This window comes from Pelobates fuscus, chromosome 3 (genome assembly GCF_036172605.1).
Source record: "Pelobates fuscus isolate aPelFus1 chromosome 3, aPelFus1.pri, whole genome shotgun sequence".
Classification (NCBI taxonomy): Eukaryota; Metazoa; Chordata; class Amphibia; order Anura; family Pelobatidae; genus Pelobates; species Pelobates fuscus.
In genome coordinates, this window is record NC_086319.1 from 230,617,521 (window position 1) to 230,641,482 (window position 23,962).

A 23,962-nucleotide genomic window follows, 5' to 3' on the forward strand; every position below is an offset into this window, starting at 1 on the left:
GTACGATTTATGATCCGTTACAAAAATGCTTAATCCTCCCTGTGAACAGTCCAGTTATAACCAGATTGATTCATGATTTACAGACCTTTGATATATTAAATTAATGATACCAGTCATTGGTGCTGTATAACGTTTTCAGAGAATGAGATGAGAACCTGTACATACTAATGGGATACAGGTTATAATTTCCCATAGTATAATCACAGGATGGAATGTTGTGGATGTGACTACTGAAAGTTTAGGAACCAGTTACTGAGCTACAGAATGGACTGAAAGGAGGCAGAAATTGGGAGATGTTTCCATCTTAAGTCGTAATTGTGATTAGTAACCCCACTAGGACACATGACGGAAATATTCCGTCATGATTCCCTTTTATTCCAGAAGTTGTGTCCTTACGGGGGTAATGACAAAAGAAAGTGGCAGGTACATTAGAAATATTGAGATACTTTAATCCAAATCACAGAGTAAGCTACTGTACGAGTTGGACTAAAATGCCTCTGTGTTATTCATGTGACCTTTCTTTTGTTGTCTGTGATGTGAAGGTGGTTCTCCAGATTATTGGAACCGAAATCTATTTGCAAGTAAGTTTACATTTCTCCAGTTTACCATTAAAATGTTTCAATATTTAAAATATTGGACAGTTCATTCCATTAAACATTGCCTAGTTTAGTAGGAGTGAGAACAGCTCCATTACAAGAAATCAATATATATGGTCTGTCTATCCAATATCTTTACCACCAATTACAATAATCAAGGTAATGCTTTAAAGCTATGTCTAAAATAGTATGGTGAAGGAATTAAGGAATTATATTATAATTCCCCCACTGAATGCTAGCTATAATAGCTACTATTCACTGGGGCTAGCAATTAATGTCAAAGTGTGTGTGTGTGTGTGTGTATTACAATGCTAAACAAAAATCTGCACACCACTCAAGCCATAAGACTTGCTTTTCCTACAGAAATCACAAATGTGCAGTGATGTTACTACCGCAAGGGATTCTGGGTGGCCATATGCAAGTTAGTTTAACAAAGAATCCATTTTTCGCCTCATTCCAATTTAAACATGGATTCCTTTGAGTCTTTGTTTGCTGTATACAACAGCTTTGAAACACAACTTAGGAAAAGATGCAAAGCCAGTGAACCACTCATGGACCGCTGTTTCAATGTTAATGCAAATCCTCAGCATGAGGTTGGTTACTGGTTTGCTTATTGAGGCTTGGTAGTGCTTGGGAAGCAAAATCCAAATAGGATCTATCTATCGATCGATATATATATATATATATATATCATACATCTGCATCTGAATTCTCATGCTAATACAGGTTAAATGGTCAAAGTGTATTAGTATTATTTCTATTGAATTCATTGCAGCAGAGTTGAGCCTACATTTACCCCATTATAACTCAATATTATAAAATAAAAATATGCTGATTATTTACAATTAAAATGTAAAAATAATTGCAGTTTGAAGGTTTTCTAACAAGTTAATTGTTTTACTTCAGATGACCAATTGCAAGGTTAATGGGCCATGACAGCATAAACACTATTTACCTCCCAGGCACTTAATGATTTGAGGACTTCATTGGGTAATAAACTAAGCAAGCATATAATGCGTGATCAGTTCTCATTTACTATCCATTAATTTGTATTTGCTTATTATATCCTTACATTAATGTAAAAGGAAAAATAGTTACTTTATTTTCCAATACATATATAATCATATATCTAGAAAGTGAAATGCGATCCTTGTTCTAGATTTTCTCCATGTGCTACTGTCTATTAACTCTGAAAAATGTCTTGGCAGGTCCCACTTAAAGAGTGCTAAAATTGAGATGGATTTCAGGCTGTAGGTGAGACAGACAAATTTCCAAGACAAAACTATGGCACATGAAACTCAAAGTCACATAGTTACAAGACTATATTTTAACTATATTCTTACTGGAGTTTTTTTTTTTTAAATTCTTTATTTAAGCTTAAGCAGTAGATAATGCATAGTACATTGACAGTGAACAATAGTGCAATACAGTCATTGAAAAGATTACTTCACTTTTTCAAAGATAACCAGTTTTTTCTTTGTTTTTTGCGTAGGTGCGTACATTCTCTGAGCTTTGTAATGGCTGAATATATATTTAAATAATATTAATATATACATAGCCATATTAGTCCAGTAAACTAGATGAGAAAATACCAGACTATTGCAGTATGCCGTGCTATCTTTGTTATTGAATTAATATAATGGTTCAAATACAAAGTTTTTGTCTTTTAAATATGTTAGTTCAATTAAAAAAAAAGTGTCATTGCATACTGCAATACTCTGGAATTTTGTACACACACACACAAATAAAATACATATACATACATACACTTGAGTTTTTTCCAATGAGATAGATGTGTTTTGCCTACTGAAGACTTTGCATTCTAGAATATACTACAATCTAAAACATTTAGTCACACGATATGATTTATGTAGTGTGCTTACATTTTCATTCAGCTTGTTAAATCATTTCCTTGTGCATATTTCAATATATGCACACCAATCAAAGGCATGCTTACATCTTTCTTCCACAGAATGTATTGCTTTCAATTGGCAACAGTAGAAATGTTTTGCAGTGAGATTTTTTTTTTTTAATTGAAGGCCAAAATGTCACTTAATCACATAATGAGAGACACAAGTCACTGTAGTCAAAATATATGAATGACTGCATTCAATGAATTTTCATCAAGGCCTCTCAAACTTTATATTTGGATTCTATGTGCTTGATGTTTAACGTCATCGTCCTGTTAAATGGAGTTTTCAGCACCATTTAGAACTTTGTATGAAATGTCATATGATTTTTTGCCATACAAATACTAGTGATATAGGCTTTTAATAAGTGTTCATTGGGAGTATTTATCATCATACAATTCTTTTACATTTAGATCATGTGATGTCAATGCATGCTGATGTCATGTGTTACAGTTAATGAGCTAAAATTAAATAAAGTGAAGTGCTTTAGAGAGAATATCTGGTTTTAAAAGTACATTTATCTGATAATTTAAGAAACTGGTTACTTATCTGTCCCATGTCAAAATAAATATAAAAAATATCTGTGGACATCATTTCAGACTTTCTGGCAAATTAAAAGAAAATAATGTTTAATCAGGGATACAATATATATCATATTTTGTAAACTCCCCCCCCCCCAAAAAAAAAAAAAGTTTGACACATATAATTAAACATACAATTATATTTAAGAAGCACCTTTTGAAATTCTTTGATGTTAGCCAAGTTAAATGAAAATATGTGATCCTTAGCTCCAACGTATAGTCTTCCCCGCTCCTCATCTAATACAAACGTATGGTAACTTGAACTGTTGGTCAAGCCGTTGAATGTCATTAAATTGTTGGTATCCACCATTTCTACAAAAGAGAATATTAGAAATCAGCAAATTATAAATCATGAAAACATTGCAAAAATATAGTTTACACATGTAAAACAATCTACTCTTATGGGAGGTTTTCTAACTCATTCCCCTTTTTCTGAATAGACAAAGTAAATAAATCTACATTTATTATAATCATTGATAGAACATATCAGTTTCTTTTATATTTAACATTCATCTAAAGTTAAAGAAACCTCCAGACACCATAACCAATTTATCTCTTTGGTTTACTATGGTGCTGTCTGTCACTATTTAAACATTAGCATGTAGAATTAATATAGATTTAATTGCTGGTGTTTGCAATCAATATCCATTATTAGAATTATAAAATATTTGCTTAGCTTTTAATCAAACACATTCAATGGTCTTTTGTGTCAATTATGATATTAAGTGTTTGCACCAGCAATTTGGCTCATTCCTCAAATTGGAACAGATAAAGAACCTTTCTTTGCCAATATTTGTTAAGACAACAAATAAAAAGTATAACAAAAAAGTGACAGTGATTAATTGTGAATTAAATAAGCTTGTTTCAGAGAGTGTCTGACCTTGCAATCTGTCCCCTCAAGTACCCTTTATATGGATGACTAAGAAACTACAATTTGGTTACTTTGAGATATCACAGACAAAAAAAGGTTTGCCACAAGTGTTGTCGACCTTCACCTCCTGCTAAATAAAGCATTCTAAACAAGCTCTTCATAACCTTTGTGTACAAATGTTGAACAGTTGCCAGAAAGGTTGATTGTAGTATGTTCCTAAAAGTCAGAAAGGTCACTGTATATACTAATTTTCCCAAATAGTCAAATACTCCAAGGATTAGATATTTTAATCTCCCATCGAATAGAAAGTTTTGATGGGAAAAACAACAACTTTCAAAGAAAGTAGAGTATATAACTTTAAACTTCACAAATTATAGAAATAATGTTTCTCTACTAACATCTCTTTGGGATCATAGAAAAATTACAGACTATAAAATATAAAATTATCTTAAATTGCCAAAAGGAACACGATCTACTACACATAAAAGGATACATACATGTTTAAGTTTAGGTGATATTATGACAACATTAATGTGCTTTTGCCGTCAGAGGGGTTGTTTTTTTTTATCAAGTCCTTTCCACACTGTCCAGTTTTAAAAGGTTAGGTTTGAATGACCAATCTGCATAAATATTTGAGTAATTAGCACAGGTGCCTCTCAAAGCACTTTGACCTATTTTAATTTATTTAAGCAGGCAGACCATGCAGAATGTGGTTTAACATTCAGACACAAGTTTGTAGATTATAACTCATCCAACCTTATTACACTCTACTCTTATGTTACAAAAAATGATAGCACGTTGAAGTTATGGATATTGGTCTGTTTCACAAAGTCGGAACTATTTGTCAGTTTGTTTTACATATCTAGCATGCTGATTAAGAAACCATGCACTCAATTCTATACACCAGAGACTGTTCCGCTAAGTGTGCTCTACTTTAAGCTTTTGGAAGGCTCATTTAAATGTGAGTGGGATGTTATAAACCTTTACTTATCCAGTTTTTAATTCATACCTTAGCATATAAGGAATTTCTGTGTTTCATATGTGTCATATTTCAGCATGTCATTAATACTCCAAGTGAATACATACATACTTGCATCCATGGACATGACACTATGCTAGAGCCAAGTGTAGCTCTGGTGCACAATTCTTATAAGTTCAGTTATTAATATTCATAACAGTGTGACTATGCTACTTTCTTTTCTCTTTTTTATTCTGAATCAACAATCAACAAACAATGTGGATTCCTTTTGTTTGGCACAACCTCCTCACCCTGTCTTTTTTGCTCATTGGCAGGAGATGAGGTATTTACAGCTTTGACATTTGTTACCTTCTTGATTTGGGCATGTCTTAATATTAGAGCTAGATTTACACTTGTAGATTTATAATTTAATTTAATTATTACTAGAGAATGGATTAATCTCTGCCAATTTTATAGCATGACAGGAGGCTTCATATTTGCTTAAGTCTCTCTTTACTAGAACTCCACAGCAGCACATTAACATAGAGAGATAAACACCAAAGACAAAAACATAAGGTATCTATATAAGGCTCCTCCTAAGCCACCATTTCCTCTTTCTTTGCTGCTCCGCAGAACAGTACAGGTCAGAGTACCACTGCCTCCTGTGTTATATGGGTGGCTGTGTGTCTATTATGTGTATTTTATGGTTTTATGCTCATGTCTTGGGTTTATGGTATTGCTGCATTTTTTTCTGTGGCTGTCCTGGGATTTGGGCTTTGCTTTTCTAATCTATTATATTGCCCCTTGTCCCTTCCCTTTGCAGGGGGTTTCGTTTTCCGTTGTTTCTTTCTCCTTGTCTTTATTGTTTTGAGTACTTTGCTTTTATTTTGTGCTGGTCTATTTCTCTGTTGCGGTCGCCGTGAAGCGGTCTTCCGACCGCTTCCCGTGCCGACCGTCGGGACCGCGGAGAACGACTCCAGCGGTCCCACGTGTCCCTTGTATTGATTCCCGCCCGCCGGCTTCGTCCGCCGAGCGGGAATCCTCTCATTGCCTCCCTGCCCGCGCCCCCGGTCGCTTGCCGGCTGCTTCCCGAGCGGCGTGGGGACGGATCAGGGTGCTGGATTATTTGCCGTAGGAGCCTCCGCTCCTGACTGCCTTTCCCCCCACGTCCACGTGGCCGGACTGTGGGGGACAGAAGGCAGTGTAGATTTGGTCCTGTCGGGTTTCGGATCCTGTTTCTGTACGAGGTGACCTCTTGGTGTCACACAGGACCCACCTATCTGGCACAGCCCTGAAACCACTATGTCCCGGCCTGTCCGAGATTAGTGGGAGTTAGCCGCCAAGTCATTTCAGCTATGTTTATTCTTTTCCATATTTTCACTGACTAAAGGGTTTAATCTTTGCAGGGTGCACGGCTCTTTTTCTGTCTACTGCCGCGCACACCGTTTATTTCTTAAAGGCGCAGTGTCCGTTTTTATTGTACTGGCTGCTTGTCTGGCTGCTTAGTTCCCACTGTGTAGGGGGTCATTACTACACATGTGCTGTGTTTCTCTGGGCATGTTTTGGGGGTTTTCTCTACCTCTGCCCACAGTTTGTTCTCAGTGCATGTGTTGTATGGCTTTGCAGGCTTCTTCTGTGGATGCCATTATTGCATGTTCCCTAGGGCTCTAGGTGGCTCTAGGCATTCCACTGCATGCCTCCTGCGTAGGACCCGCTTAACATCACCGCACTATCATTGACCGAGACTGGTCTGGAGGCCTGACTACACCTCTACCCTGCACGCACGATATGTCAAGTAATACCTGCATATCTACCATAAGGACCTACGTTCCTGCCTCATATACCACTGGGACGGTCCTACCCGTGCCCATATACTGGCCTGCTTTGTCTGTGCCCTTATGATTGGCCTGCTTTGTCTGTGCCCTTATGATTGGCCTGCTTTGTCAGTGCCCCTTGATTGGCCTGCTTTGTCTGTGCCCCATGATTGGCCTGCTTTGTCTGTGCCATATTACGCATGCTATTGAACTGGTGGCTCCATACCCTGGACCAAGTTTTGTTGAGCCTGCATGCATTTAATACTTGCCTCTGCCATATTAGGGGTGCTGCCCCTACTGCCTGCTAGTGATACCTGTTCTCTATCCAGTTAGGTATCACGTGCCGTCATCTCAGACGTTATGGAAGCCTCTGCACGGGAGCAGACTTTGCAGGCACTGATTAATGCGGCTGTGGCCGCCTCTGTTGAGGAAGCTCTGCCTAGGGCCCTTCCTCATCCACGAATGGACAGGGGTGCGAGAGGATCCCCCCGCTTGGCAGACGACTCGGCTGAGTCAGACTCTCAGGATCGAGAGCAGGCAAGTGCGCAAATGCGCTATTGGAAGGGTGAAGGCCCTGAACCACGCTCCCGGAAGGACAGGACTCCGGCGAAGCGACATGGTTCGAGGTTATCGAACCTCACCGGCCAGGCGCCGCCGTCTTTCGGGTGCAGGGGAAGTGGCCTCCTTACCCCCCCTATATTGGCCTGCTGGAGGAGTGGCGGGCAGACCAGTCTCCCTCGGATGAGGGAGATGTTTGGATGAGGACTGTGGGGAGGGTCCCGGTTGGCGCTGGGAGGATGAAGACGCGCCAGCGACGGAGGCCCCCACGGCGATGCTGGGGGACGATGCCTTTTGGACGCTACAGGAGAGCCTCTGTTTATCCCTCGGTCTATCTGATGCCACAGACCCTCGGAATGGTCACTGTCCGCCCACTCGGCACAATTAGTGCACTACTGGATCCGCAGATCCCCTAAGGGGAGGCCCGCGAAGAGTTGCGAGCGAGCTACCCCAGGCCCGTCCTGCCGGACGAGGTGGCAGCGGCCCCGGATTTGACCCCCTGGTGGCCTCGTACTTGAATCCATTGGGTCGGGACCCCAGGAAAGCCTCCGCTCAGAGCAGGATAGACAACGGGTTATGCTGGGTCCCCTGTGCAGGATGTTGGTCCTGGCGGACGAGGTCTACAGGGTTGGTACGAACCTGGACCCGACCATCATGCGGGATTGAGCACTACACCCCAGGTGCCTTCTAGGCGATGCTAATGCGGTTCTGCACCGTATGCAGGTAAACGGCTCTGTTCTGTATGGACGCCAAACTATAGGAGCTAGGATCTAAAGAATTGGGCCCCTCTGACAGTAAGACCTGCTGTTCAGGGCACCTGTCATTAGGGAGCTACAGAAGCGCATCGATGTATCTGCTTCCTTGGTTAATGCGCAGTCCTCTATAAAGAAGGTGTTTCGCTCACTGTTATCCCGGCTGGTCTTCGGACCCCACAGATCCCGTGGCCCATCCTCTTTTTCCCACCATACCAGCCCAGACCTCCACCCGCTCTACACTCAAAGAGCGGGTGGAGGTCGTTGAGACTGTGCAAGAGGACGAGCGAGATTTCCTACGGGTGAGTACATCTCCTGCCACTTTCAGTTCACCCCTAGTACATACAGACGGATTGTTTCCCGGCAGAGACAGGTGGCAGGAAGTGTCTTTAAATGCATGGATCCGTCAGACGGTACGGGGTTAGGTCATGGACTTCCCCTCCCCACCGACGCAGGTTGGACCTCCGAGTGTCTCCTTCATCGCGAGGGTTCAACGTTCTTTGATAGCTTCGGAGGTTCGGACTCTGCTCGCCACTGGCGCTATCCAACGAGCCCCGGATTTAAAGGGCCTTCCCAGCTCGTTTCTAGTAAAGATGACGTTGGGGGAGCTCTGCCCGGTGGTCAGTTTTTAGGACTGGAACACCTTTGTTGTCTGCACCCACTTCAAGTTGGAGGGCATTCATCTCCTTCGGGACCTTCCCCGGCCGGGAGTCTTGTTCATGTGACTGGACCTGAGGGATGCTCACCTCTCCGTCCTGGTGGACATGAGTGGTCGCGGTTTGCTTTGCTTCGCCATTTCACATACCTCCCGTTTGACCTCAGCTTGGCCCCTTAGTGCTTCTCCGAGCTGCTGACGCCAGTGGTCGCCCGATTCTGGCCAGAGGACGTCCGTTTCCTGTTATTTCTGGACAATGCGACGGACTGCGTTCTCCGTCTGCCTTTGACACTGATGGCATCCACCCAGGAGGTGATGAGAAGGATATTACGGCAAGTCCGGATTCTCCGTCAAATGTTTGCTCACATGGTGGGCCTTCTCTCAGCTGCAATACAGGCAATATACCCGGGCCCACTACACCACGGGACCATGCAACGGCTGAAGACCCCTGTTCTACGCAGGTGGCCCTCTTCAGACTGGATGGTTTCCCTGTTCCCGGGTGTGAAGGCCGGTCTGAGCTGGTGGCTTCCGCACACGTCCGCATGGAACGGCAAGGCAATATTCAGACCGACACCGGATTTCGTTCTGGAACCTACTGCAAGCCTTGGGGTTGGGATGCCACGTACACATCCGGGTCCGCGGGTGGCCCGTGGTCGGACAAGGAATCGGAGATCCACGTCAACTGCCTGGATTGATTGCGGGTTCGTTGGCAGTTCGGAGCCTGGCAGGTCTCCTGTCGGGCTGTTGCGCCCTCCTCCGGAGAGTCGAGGTCTCAGCGGTACAATATACTGACCGCTTGGGAGGCGCTCGGTCTCGCACACTGGAGGTGACGAAGGAGATTTCCGGCTTATGCTTCCAGCGCTACATCGCATTACAGGCAGAGTATCTACCGTGTGAGTCGAACCTGATGCCGGATTCGTTCTCCTGAATTTGGAGGGATGCCAGCGACTGGGAACTCTTTCGACCCATCTTCATCGCACTTGTGCGTCGCTAAGGTTTTGTTCATGGTGGGTCTATTCGCCTCCGGGACGACCGTCGGATTCGGACATGCTTTGGTTGGCTCCCGGATCCTACGTGCGCGTTGGTGGTCGCGTTTCGACAGGTGCGGTTGTTTTCTCAGGAAGCATAGGTGTTTCCTCCGTTCGCCTTTATTCCCCGGGTGTTACTTCTAGTTGTGGTCGGCGTGTGTCCTTAGTGTCGTCGACTCCGCTATGACGAGATCGGTCGGGTTCACGGAGCTTCTGGATTTTCCTGTCGGGATCCTCTTCTCTTACTGTCCTCTCGAATACTCCTCTTGGATTCTTTCGGGAGTGCCTGGTATGTCGAGGCGTCGTCACTATCGGCCAGGGACCTTCTCTGGGATCCCTGAGCTCCCGGGACGAGGTGATGTTTACCTCTCAACATGGATTCATAGTGTCGTTGGTGTTTAGGACAGGGTGCTGAACCCTTTTTCTGGCCCGTGACCAACTTGCTGAGTGTCTTGTCCCTCCTCGATGATTTGGGACGGTTGTGCTGTCTGGTTCTTGTGATTAGTCATTTATTTAGGCGGCGCGTGTTCCGTTTGGAGGTTTTTTCCCATCGGTCAGGACCCGCTGGTCTGCAGATTTATATGTGGGATGAGGCTGGCACATCCTCCGGCGCCTAAATTCTCTTCCCTCTGGGAGGTAAGTATGGTTCTAGCGTTTTTCTTCGGGTTTCGGCCGGAGTTTCTTGTTTTTTCCCTTCGCCAGTTTTCTTCTGCGTTTGCCCCCTGGTTGTGTCTGGTTTCGTTCAGACGTGTTTCTGATGTCCGATCCTTCGTCCTGTCCAATCTCGATGGATGAGATGGTTATTGACACTGGCAGGGGTGAATGCGACTCTTGGAGTGCATTCTGTTAGCTGCGCTACTGTTTCCGAGTTTTCCTTGATGGGCGTTTCTCCTCGGGACGTTTTTGTATGTGGCGGTCCGGTCCCGTGAGTTTTTGCGCCAGTTTATTTTGGACCGTCGGACTATGTTTATTTTGCTTTGCTGTCGGAGCGTTAAAACAGCAAATATGAAGCCTCCTGTCATGCTATAAAATTGTAGATTATACTAGCTTTAGTGTAACTATAATCTTAATTTTATTAATGACAGGAGGCGAATATTTCCCACCCAGTTTGGTTTTTTCCCCCCCTTGTTTTGGATGGATTGCATTGATTGTATTCCTGTTGATTTGTCTGATTATCTGGGCTAGGTTTGGTAGTCTGGGGTGATGTTGTGGGAAGTGCATGTTATATTGTATTGACGGTCATTAGTGATGGATTTCATATATTTATTCTATCAGTACTGGATCGTGGGATTTATGTTTTATCAGTACATTTCGTTCACTAATCAGTGTTTTTCGACTCTGTTTGTTTCGTTTCAGTTTAATGGTTCGACTTCAGTTCATAGAATCAGCTGTTTGGCGGGATGAAGATCAAGTTCATCTATTATCCGAAGTTTTTCCAGATGGCATTCATTGTTATGTTAAAAATTTTCTTTCTTTAGTTAGTTATTGTTGTGTACGTTACTTTGTCGCAGCGTGAAAGAGGAAATGGTGGCTTAGGAGGAGCCTTATATAGATACCTTATGTTTTTGTCTTTGGTGTTTATCTCTCTATGTTAATGTGCTGCTGTGGAGTTCTAGTAAAGAGAGACTTAAGCAAATATTCGCCTCCTGTCATTAATAAAATTAAGATTATAGTTACACTAAAGCTAGTATAATCTACAATTTTAAATGTATTGCTACAGAATTCCTCCAAATATATATATTTTTTAAAATGGACTGTCCAAAAATGTACAAAAGGTGTACTGCACAAAAAAAACCTCAACAATATGACAACTTGTTCTCTAAAGTGTGGCTTTGATGTAAGTTGATAAGGAGAATATAGTGTGAATAAGGATAATCCTACGATAATCCTCAGCTTATGCAGAGACAATATGCAGGACAGAATAGAGCATAGCAACAACCAGTCTAGATGCTCATGAAAGAAATTAACCAAACTGGGAATCGGACAGAGCTACTTCAAAACCCCAAGACATGACAACTTTCAAATGCAATTATATCAAAATGTCAACTTGATATAAAGTAACCCCATTATCAGGCCAGCATTTAATCAAAAATGGGCCACAAAGAGTTCTATTGTTGTTTATGACATTGTTTTTAAAAATCTCCATCATTTCATAAAAGGATCATTTAGAGACTGGTTTATGTCAGATTGGTCATCTGTATCACTAAATGCCATTGTGTGCAATTTATTGTGTAGTCCTCATTGCTGAATACCAATATGACACATCAATGTCAGTTGGAAAAAAGTGTATTTATTTGTTACATTTGCATCTGAAATAATTTATTTCCATTACAAAAAAGCGATGACAGCATTTGTACCCGCCTAGATATCTTGAGGACAATAAACCTTTTTCATGCTTTTGGTTTTGTGTCTCATGAAACATTTAATCAGCAAGGCTTCCAATGGATAGAAAATATCATGCAAGACAGGTCATTAGAAATTCTGGTTAGGAGCCTTTTAGAGTAATATTTTAGAAGTGATTCATGCAAGACATTTCAATTACCAATTAACGTGGAACTGTATATAAATCAATAATGCAGACTTCCAATTTTATACCAGTCATGATTATGAATATACTTGGGTAAAATTACATTCATGCAGTAATCTCAATGTGCACAAGAATAGAATGTGTCTAGATAAAAGGTGTATGACTAGGTTTGAAAAGATTTTAGTTCCAATATTGTCTTACAATCGAGGACCTTGGTGACCTTGGGTTTCAAGCTTTTCTAATCTGCACATGTTACAAAATGTTTGTTCCCTGTCATCACATGTGTTTTTCTTTCATCAACATGCTATTACTGCTCCAGAGAACAAGCATCCTTCTTCAATATCGCATAGCTTGAACATCCATACTTATGGACTATATGTCAAATCATTAGAACAATGTTAATGCAGACAGTCAGTGGACAATGAGATAAGGATATCTTCCCATCTACACACAGTGCATACAAACAATATTGTTTTTGGGAAAAAAAAAACTATTAGGAAAGTGTGTTAAACAAAACTGTTTTATTTCTCTATTTGTAGATCTCAGCTCATCTATGGAAATTGGACTAAATTATTGTCATTCTTTACTCATTCCGTTAACAACCTGGGCAACTAATGCAATGATGGTCCTTCCCTTGGCACATATTTCTATCTCTGGCTCCCATCTATTGCCTTAATAGGTCTGTGGCGGAACCCACCTCGCCACTGGACATTGGAGGGGCCTGGCTGCCTGCCTCTTACCTGCTGACTATGGCCCCTGGAAAATTGGTACACTTAAAGATTTATATTTGGGCATATTGTACTGTATATTGCTGCTACTGGCCCTTTTAACAGCATCTATGGACACATTGGGACTTTTGGGACTACTGTCCCTTTAAGACTGTGAAGCATGTTCTAGTGTGCTGCCTGTAATATTGTATATGTATTCATGTGTTAAGTTTAGCCTGGGTGATATGTATGCAGCATTCACTGATTGTTCGGTAGAATCACTCCATTCATTATATTGAGTGAAACTACCGAACAACCAGACCACCCAGGAATAAGTGTGCCTCCAATTACAGTTTGCAACAATGTTGCAAACGGGTAATTGGCAATCAGTGTAATGTAGTCTTTGTCCTCTGGGTGGCCGCCATTCGGGAAACAAACACGTGGCGGCGGCCATCTTAAACTACCGAACAGCGGTGTTTTGCCGTCGAGTGTCTGGAACTAAAATCGGACACTTGACTAGGCAAACACCGCTGAGACCTCCATACTTCCAGAAATTCGTATGGAAACTACCGAATGACCCGCCGTTCGGTAGAAAGAACCCCATAAACAAGGGAATTCATTCAAACCCTCTCCAGGCTCTATAACACAGGCAATTCGCCTGTTTTCATTCCCTTGTTTGTGACCGACCGCAGGGCCAAAATGCATGGAACGGTTTTCGGATACTTTACCCATGCGGTCGGTCAAATCTTTGGAACCCCATATCTCACGAACCATTCATCCGAATTACTTGAATTTTGGATATGTTGTCCCCCTGAATAAGGGCTATCCAGCGATGCTGGATTTAAAGGTGTACCCCCGGGTTTTGGGGTACATCCAGAACTTGGCTGAAAAAGTGTACCGGATAATTGAGTTTAATGTTATCTGAGGAGAGGGGATATGTGGGCTGAACCATGTATGTGATTGGTTATTTTATGCCTCCCCCTGGGTGTGGCCTGTATGTGGATTAGTGTAATAAAAGCCAGGCTGGATGAGCCAGTCGAGAGTTCCTGTTTTAACCTCAAAGTGATGTGTCGTCTCATTATTGGGGGAAGGATTTATTGTATGCTGTTCCAGTTGACTGCTAGGGGTACAAGCCTATTCGTATGGTTCCTATTCAATTGTCTACAGCATTCATACGCTTGGGAGAATTTAAAGGTTTCTTGGATTCGGTGATTATGGTGTCTGCCAGAGTGCTTGGAGTCCTCAGGAAGCACTAGGAGCATCCTTTAACGGAGGTACCAAGTCGGGGTGCCAGGTGATCCGTTACATTGGTGGCAAGCGGTGGGATGGCGTCCTAGTGTGAGGTAAAGCAGCTCAGAGACACTGTTTGGATTTACAAATTGAGGGCAACGCTAGCAGTCGTGCAGCGCCCCGGGGAGCAGACAAGTATGGAAGGTTCTGGCTCTGGAGATGATTGGCTGGCCGAGGTGAGGCAGCGAGTGGCCGAGTATGGGGATGATATACCCATGGAGACACGCCGGGTGATCTGGAACCAGGTCATGGCTGAGCGAAACACAAGGCTGGACCGAGAATTCCGGTTGGCGAAAGAGAGGAAGTATGCTCAGCAGCAGGAGCGTTACAGCAGCCGAGTAGAGGCTGCATCCGAGGAGGTTAGCCGTCTTTCCCTGAGGCGGCGGGAGGAACCCGAAGTGGGGGTCCTCATAGACTGGTCCTGTGAGGAACCACAACAGGCAGGTAGAGATGGGACCAAGGTCTCTCCACCGGGATGCTGGGCAACCGGCCCAGATCCCCAGCAGCAGCCAGAGTTGCCAGGTGGGGAAGCAGGTGGCCCTTACTCACAAATGTTGAGGGGCCTCACGGATTGGTCCTGGGAAGACCCACAGATGGCAGGTGGAGATGGGACTGCGGTCTCTCTACCGGCCCTACAGGGATGCTGGGCAGTCGGCCCAGATCCCCAGCGGCAGTGTGAAGTGCAGGGAGAGGAGAGCAGCGTCCTCCCTCCCCAGCGGCAGGCTGAGTTACAGGGGGCAGAGGTAGTTGGTCCTACCCCCCAGCAGCAGCGTGATTTTTTGGGAATAGAGAGCCCAGTTTCCGTTCCCCAACAGCAGGACACTGTATTGGGAGTAGAGACAGTCGGTCTCCCTCCACAGAGTATAGAAGTATGTAGGGGAGAGGAGCTTGCTACCACCTCTCCCCAGCGGCGGATCAGTAAAGTGCAGGGAGAGGAGAGCAGCGTCCTCCCTCCCCAGCGGCAGCCTAACACACCAAGGGGAGACAGTAAGCCCCACACCAGCACAGATGGGACCGTGGTCTCTGTGCCCAAGCTACAGGGAGCTGAAGGAGATGTCCTTGCTCCCCAGCGGCAGTCTACGGTTCAGGGAGAGGAGGTTGTTATTCCCTCTCCCCAGCGGCAGCACAGCTCACCAAGGGGAGACAGTAAGCCCCACAACAGCACAGATGGGACCGTGGTCTCTGTGCCCAAGTTACAGGGAGCTGAAGGAGCCGTCCTTGCTCCCCAGCGGCAGTCTACGGTTCAGGGAGAGGAGTTTGTCATCCCCTCTCCCCAGCGGCAGCTTAGCACACCAAGGGGAGACAGTAAACCCCACAACCGTGCAGATGGGACCGTAGTCTCTGCACCTACACCACTGGGGATAGGGACAGTCGGTCCTAGTCCACAACAGCCAGACAAAATATCGGAAGGGGAGACAGTCGTTTTTCCCCAACAACAGCTTTGTTCAACCAGGGGAGAGGACCCCCTGGTTACTTTTTCCCCAAGCCTTGGACTTACAACTGGACACGAGTGGCAGGGGGCCATCTGGACAACTACCCCCTGTAAGGACAGCCAGCCGACTATCAGAGCCCCAGACCGACTGGAGGTCTGGAGTCTGGATAGTCTAAATGGGAAAGGGGAGAAATGTGGCGGAACCCACCTCGCCACTGGACATTGGAGGGGCCTGGCTGCCTGCCTCTTACCTGCTGACTATGGCCCCTGGAAAATTGGTACACTTAAAGATTTATATTTGGGCATATTGTACTGTATATTGCTGCTACTGGCCCTTTTAACAGCATCTATGGACACATTGGGACTTTTGGGACTACTGTCCCTTTAAGACTGTGAAGCATGTTCTAGTGTGCTGCCTGTAATATTGTATATGTATTCATGTGTTAAGTTTAGCCTGGGTGATATGTATGCAGCATTCACTGATTGTTCGGTAGAATCACTCCATTCATTATATTGAGTGAAACTACCGAACAACCAGACCACCCAGGAATAAGTGTGCCTCCAATTACAGTTTGCAACAATGTTGCAAACGGGTAATTGGCAATCAGTGTAATGTAGTCTTTGTCCTCTGGGTGGCCGCCATTCGGGAAACAAACACGTGGCGGCGGCCATCTTAAACTACCGAACAGCGGTGTTTTGCCGTCGAGTGTCTGGAACTAAAATCGGACACTTGACTAGGCAAACACCGCTGAGACCTCCATACTTCCAGAAATTCGTATGGAAACTACCGAATGACCCGCCGTTCGGTAGAAAGAACCCCATAAACAAGGGAATTCATTCAAACCCTCTCCAGGCTCTATAACACAGGCAATTCGCCTGTTTTCATTCCCTTGTTTGTGACCGACCGCAGGGCCAAAATGCATGGAACGGTTTTCGGATACTTTACCCATGCGGTCGGTCAAATCTTTGGAACCCCATATCTCACGAACCATTCATCCGAATTACTTGAATTTTGGATATGTTGTCCCCCTGAATAAGGGCTATCCAGCGATGCTGGATTTAAAGGTGTACCCCCGGGTTTTGGGGTACATCCAGAACTTGGCTGAAAAAGTGTACCGGATAATTGAGTTTAATGTTATCTGAGGAGAGGGGATATGTGGGCTGAACCATGTATGTGATTGGTTATTTTATGCCTCCCCCTGGGTGTGGCCTGTATGTGGATTAGTGTAATAAAAGCCAGGCTGGATGAGCCAGTCGAGAGTTCCTGTTTTAACCTCAAAGTGATGTGTCGTCTCATTATTGGGGGAAGGATTTATTGTATGCTGTTCCAGTTGACTGCTAGGGGTACAAGCCTATTCGTATGGTTCCTATTCAATTGTCTACAGCATTCATACGCTTGGGAGAATTTAAAGGTTTCTTGGATTCGGTGATTATGGTGTCTGCCAGAGTGCTTGGAGTCCTCAGGAAGCACTAGGAGCATCCTTTAACGGAGGTACCAAGTCGGGGTGCCAGGTGATCCGTTACATGGTCACAGTGCTTTCTATCTGCTGTACAGAATGTTCATGAGTTTGTACAATGAACTGTGCTGTACAGCTGACCCTAAATAGAGAATGCACTGACAAAAACTAATTCGTAAATCTTTTTAATTGTTGTAGAAAATCCACATATTTAAGATCATTTTAAGATACAAAACTCTAATTCTACTAACAAAAATATGGGAATCAGTTTTTAAAAGAAAAAAAAATACAGAGTGATTGCTGTACCTTTCATGGGAATGGGTGATATTCATCCAGTTGATATGAAAATCATCGTATGTTTTAAATTTGTGACAAAGCATTTATGCATTTGCCTAAACGTGAATAATAAAAAAAATCAGTTCCATAGTTTTTCTCCTACACTACATGCACACAAACACCATTATTATTATCATCATTATTTTTATAGACATTTATATAGCACCAACTTATTCTGCAAAGCATTACAATAATATAAGAGGTGGGATTTAACAAACAAAAAAAAACAAGTCAAACTATTACAAATTTTGACAGTAAACAAAGGTTTATGAGGACCCTGATCAAATGAGCTTATAATCTTTTTTTGAAAAACATGCACCTATTTTCCTCATACATGCAAACATGCATCAACACTGTGTATTCATGCCAACAAACAGCAACAACTCATCCTCTACATCTCAGTTCGCTTAAGTGCTGCCTTAAGCTGCAGTCTCTTTCTGGACATAGAGAATTGTTAAGTTTGGTCAAATAGAGGTGGCTTGCCATATGTTGCAATAACTAATTTCTTTACAACATTTTAAATTGACAAAGAGGTACACTTCCGGAGTATGCAAATCACTATTCATTTATACAAATAAAATCTAAATTAGTATAAGTACAATGTGTCATATTTACACAGACTTTGTTCTGAGCACATTTATTGCAAGTTAAAGACACATTATTGTGAAAATCATTGCTGTGGAGTACGGTTATATACTCAAACCAACAAATAATAAGGAGCATCTATATAAGAGGGGCATTGGGATAGCAAAAGGGGCAGAGGGAGACATGCCCAAAATAGAGACTGTATATGGTATGTGAACTTTCAAAGTCCAACAAGAACACCAGCCCCATTACATGAAAAATCTAAATCATCCTCCCCCCCCCCGCCCCTCCGTATACATAGTGAATTCTGCAGGCCAGTTGAGTCACAATTCTTTGCTCTTCTACTGTATCACCTTCAAAACATGAAGGAGGCGGTTTAATAGTAGTACCGCCTTTTCTTTGAGGGAAAAAAAAAAATATATACATATATATATTTTATTGCTCACACTTGAGGCCTTAACATATCAATAATCTAATGGAAAAACTGAACAAGCATAGTGTTTCACTTGAGATCAGTATCTGGATGACACAGGAGACTTCATTTGATGACAAGCTTATTTTTTCAAGCATTGTAAAATAAAACGAGAGATTTTATCTGACAATATCTTGCAATGAATAGGATTTTAATTTTTTAAAGGAGTGTTAAACCAACATGTCAAAAGGAAATCTCGTATTCCAACATAAAATACGGGAAATGGAGGGATAAAGATCATTAACAGAGGAAATGCACCGGATTTTAAAAATGATACTCATTTTACAAAAGTAAAAAAATAAAAAAAAGGGGGAAATACATAAAAAAAGTCACACAGAAATTTGAAAAGAGATCAATATTATTTCGTCATATATATGGGAATAGCACAAAAATCTTTAAATCTACAGACAATTAACCCTTTGTAGACAGTTATATTTGTTAACAGTAAACTGCACTGAATTGTACCAGATGCCATACACAGCAGCATGCCATGTAACGTTTCAGAGTGATACAACAGAGACTACTGAAAATAGTATGATACAAGAGAGCTTTAGTACTATAAACAAAAAGATGGGTAATTCCTTTTGCTTAGAATCCCTGTATGTAATTAGAACCACACATGTGCATGTTGGCACATTTCCAACAGAACAGACAGGGAGTTTAACTCACACGTGAACAGCAGATTGCCTGGATTTTAGGTGCCAAGGAAGCACCCAGGCATCCTACCACCATAACAACTACAATACACTACAGTTGTTATGCTGTTTGAAGCGAGCAGAAATGTAGTGTGATTTGTAAACTAAGAAAATAGTTTTATAGCAGTGGAGCAAAAAAAGTTCAATATATGTATATTTTGAATAATGGTTGAGCTTTTGTTATACATATCATCACTTGAAATATAATCATATCTAAAAATGAAGAATTTCAATATTTGAAACCACAGAAACAACTTCATTTTATAGAAATATTCATTGCCAAAAACAGATATACTGTATGTTTTGCAGATATTGCACATACATGCATTATCTTCTTAGGAACATCAAATTAAAATGCTATCTAAAAACTCTAAATACTATCCCTTCGCCTGATCCAAAATATGCAGTCTTCGAAAATCTGCTAGATTGTTTTTATTATCTGGTTTAAGAATTTTAGAAAGACAAGCTCTGCCTTTCTATGCAATTAACATATTTATACACAATCAATCACATTTCCTTTTGTGCTTCAGACATTTGTTATACTGGATTAGTGTAACTAAACACATGGTTATTATACAGAGGTTTTAAAACAATAACATCAATGTTGACACAAAATAATACAAGAAAATATTTGACTGTTATATATTGTTTGATCTCTAGCTTGGGGAAAAGCTACCTATTTGTAGTGAGCAATTGCCTTTTTCTGAAAAGAAGCAGTGTATAAAATTGTTACATGCAGTTAACTACTTTAAAGCTTTTGTATAATGGGCTAGGGTCAACAATTTTTCAACGTACCCAAAAGATTCATTAAAGGTTTAATATGAGGTCTTCATTGTTTTCTATAGGGAAAAGTTGTTGGAGTAGACATTTGGTTTTTATTAGCTATACCCTTCCACAGAGGCAAAGACCAACCGAATCCTAAAAGAATTACCAATGTACCATGAAACAAAAAATATTTTTTACACTTGGTTGCTACAAATCCGTAATTGGGCCTTAAACATAATAAAAGAACACAGAAATGTGTGTATATCCAATAGTCAGAACAGGAAATGCATTCATTCAGCTCGAATGCCAACAGCAGTTTTTTGAAATTTATATCCACATGTAGTAAATGCAAATCTCAATATTCAAAGTAAACTGTATTTTGGATATTGGCTGTATTTTAACGGTTAACTCTTCCAAGTGTGAAATATAACACTCAGAAAAGAGCACAAATGCCTGAATGTTTAGCACCTAAAACAAAATTAAAATCAGTGAGGTGGCATTATATGAAGGTATAAAGTATCACTGAATATTAAACAGCTGTGTTTATAGCCATAAGCAACAATATGATCAAATAGATGGCATTTAGGTTAAAAATAGCTGATTCATGTTCTTAGATAGCTTGCGGTATGAATTATTTCCTTTATAATATTCTACTCAAAGATAATGGTAATAAAATAGCATATGCTAAACCTATAGAGACATGTTTATCAAGGCAATGCATAATATTCTAGCACTAAGTAATATATAAGGAATATGGATGTTACTGGTTGTGCCTTGACAAATATGGCTTTCATATTTATTAAGGCAAACAAGTGTTATTTTGGGTGCAAGATGCTAAATGTCGAGAGACAGCCTTTATGCTTCCATAGCAATTGCTCCTTATTTATCCCAGAAAGCAGCCCATGGTTGGTTATTTACATTTGGTAACCAATTATTTTAAAAATGCTGTAATGAAGATCAAAACTATGTTTATTGGTTTCAGGTGACAATATATCACAAAGAGTTAACCAAAGATAGCTCAATCATGTTGAAGACACATTTGGAAATATGTACTTAAAGAGACACCCCACTGCCCAAATACAAAGTAAATAAAAATCATTGTTTAGTGGATATATCCCAAATGAACATGTGTATGCATTTAAATTATGGATTTTTTCATTGGGACTTTTAAAAAACTGTTTGCAAAAGCTGGAGTTCTCTTGCCTGCTCACTTTCTAACCCAGCCAAGACTTTCTGTGGCTGCCTAATCATAGGCTTCCCAATGCAGCTCAATGAGAAGGCTTTGTAAGCCAGGTGCACTTTTTAATTGCTGCCTCTTAAAGTTAGCTCCACTGAGCTAACCAAACCAGGAAGTAATATTACCTGCTGTCTGCTTGAAAGCCAAGGGGTGTAACAAGGTTAATTTATAAAAGCATCTATTTCTATTGAAATTTACACTCTTTGCAAAATGAAAGAAATAGGACACACTTTTTACACATAAAGGTTTTCAGCATGCTAAAGAGGTTTGGAGTGTCCCTTTAGCCAACTTGTCAATTTGTGCAACAGAATAATGTGGAGCAAACTGCAAAACTATTTATTTACATCCAAATAATACACATTGTTGAATGAAAATTTGCATATAGTAAAAAAACAAAAACAAAGCACAATGCCTGTGGTATTTAAGCCCTTAAGGAAGATGGGCATACCATGCAGTCCTTGAGGACAATCGCGATGGGGGGACTTGCCTGGCATCCCAGAAAGTCCCCCTGTGTCTGATCCGGACCTCCTGGGCCATGTGATTGTGAGGTCCTTGTGAGGACCTCACGATCACATGGACGGAATAGCCATAAATAGCAGTGCCAGCAGGGGGAGTGCCAGGAATGACAGGTAGTCCCCAACTGGACTGCAGGTAAGCAATCCACTCCAGCTCTCCAATGGAGGCTGGGTGGATTTAAAATAAAATTTAAAAAATATTAGTTTGTGAGTGTTGGTGGAAATGTCTGTGTGTGTGTGTGTCTGTAGGTGTCTGTAAGTGTGTGTGTGTGTGTCTGTGAGTGAATGTATTTGTGTGTGTCGGTCAGTGAATGTGTGTGTGTGTCGTTCAGTGACTGTGTATGTGTCGGTCAGTGAGTGCGTGCGTCTGTCAGTGAGTGCGTCTGTCAGTGAGTGGGTGCATCTGTCAGTGTGTCCAAGTAATAGTGTGTGTGTAATTCATTGTTTGTCAGTGTATACGAGAGTGTGTGTCTGCCAGTGAGTGTGCGTCTGTCAGTGAGTGAGCGTCTGTCAGTCAAACTGCGGCCTTGACAGGAAGGGGTGGGGGAAATTTAAATTGGGGGAGTGCCCTAGGGCAGCACAAATCGTAAATACACCACTGGTAGTCCCCCTGCTGCATGAAATAAATGAAAATAAAGTTAGAAATGGTAAGTGTAAAAAAATGAAGTGTAAAATAAAATAATATATACTTCAATCATATATATATATATACCGTATTTTTCGCTCCATAAGACGCACCTCACCATAAGACGCACCTAGTTTTTAGAGGAAGAAACCCAGAAAAAAAAATATTCTGAACAAACTGTCCCATAGTGTTTCTTACTATGGGACAGTTTGTACAGAATATTTTTTTCTCCCCTGTCCCATAGTGTCCCCCCCTCCCATAGTCTTCTCCTCTCTCCCATAGTCTTCACTCACCCCCTCCCCATAGTCTTCATCCACCCCCTCCCCATAGTCTTCATCCACCCCCTCCCCATAGTCTTCATCCACCCCCTCCCCATAGACTTCATCCACCCCCTCCCCATAGACTTCATCTCCCCCCTCCCCACAGACTTAATCTCCCCCCCTCCCCACAGACTTCATCTCCCCCCCTCCCCACAGACTTCATCTCCCCCCCCCTCCCCACAGACTTCATCTCCCCCCCCTCCCCACAGACTTCATCTCCCCCCTCCCCACAGACTTCATCTCCCCCCCTCCCCACAGATTTCATCTCCCCCCCTCCCCACAGACTTCATCTCCCCCCCCTCTCCCCACAGACTTCATCTCCCCCCCCTCTCCCCACAGACTTCATCTCCCCCCCCTCTCCCCACAGACTTCATCTCCCCCCCCTCCCCATAGACTTCATCTCCTCCCCCTCCCCATAGACTTCATCCCCCTCCCCCTCCCCATAGACTTCATCCCCCTCCCCATAGTCTTCTCTCCCATACTGTCCCCCTCCCCTTGTCCCATAATTACTTACCTGTCTTGTAGCGTTGGCCGGCAGCACAGGGCGCACCGCGGTAGTGGAACTTGAATTTCATGTTCCGGTTTCCGGCGGGACTGAAAGGAAGTGCGCACTCAGCTTGTGCACACTTCCTTTCAGTCCCGCCGGAAACCGGAACATGAAATTCAAGTTCCACTACCGCGGTGCGCCCTGTGCTGCCGGCCAACGCTGCAAGACAGGTAAGTAAACCTTCATATTCGCTCCATAAGACGCACAGACATTTCCCCTCACTTTTGAGGGGAAAAAAAGTGCGTCTTATGGAGCGAAAAATACGGTATATATATTATTATTATTATTGCAATTTATATAGCGCCAACAGATTCCGTAGCGCTTGTATATATATATATATATATATATGCACACACACACACACGTGTGTGTATATATTTTAATTCTACGTATATATTTATGTAATATTTTTACATAATTGGGTCATTTTATTAATTACAATTTGCGGGACATGCCTGACAACCCAGGCCGAAAGTCTAGAGAATTTAATTTGTTAGCACTATATTTAGCCCTGTAACTTTCCAAGAGACCATAAAACCTGTACATGGGGGGGGGGAGGGGAGGGGGTACTGTTTTACATTTGCATTTGCACATGCGCACACCGAGGAGGTAATACAATTCACCGGTGGTGAGTAAATTCTAATTTCCTAATTAATATGCAATATAAATTATTTTATTGTATTTGTGTGATATGTGTTGATCCTAAGGATAGCCCTGGACGAGGGCTGA

At 42.4% G+C, this 23,962-nt stretch overlaps 1 protein-coding gene across 2 annotated transcripts in view; it reads right to left on the reverse strand.

The window, feature by feature from the left end:
* SEMA3A (semaphorin 3A) overlaps positions 1-23,962 on the reverse strand; it is a 215,872-nt gene that overhangs the window by 133,949 nt on the left and 57,961 nt on the right. For both annotated transcript variants that reach the window (XM_063448192.1, XM_063448191.1), the window contains exon 2: positions 3,242-3,399. In XM_063448192.1, the coding sequence (XP_063304262.1) occupies positions 3,242-3,399 (158 nt within the window). The remainder of the gene's footprint in view (positions 1-3,241; positions 3,400-23,962) is intronic.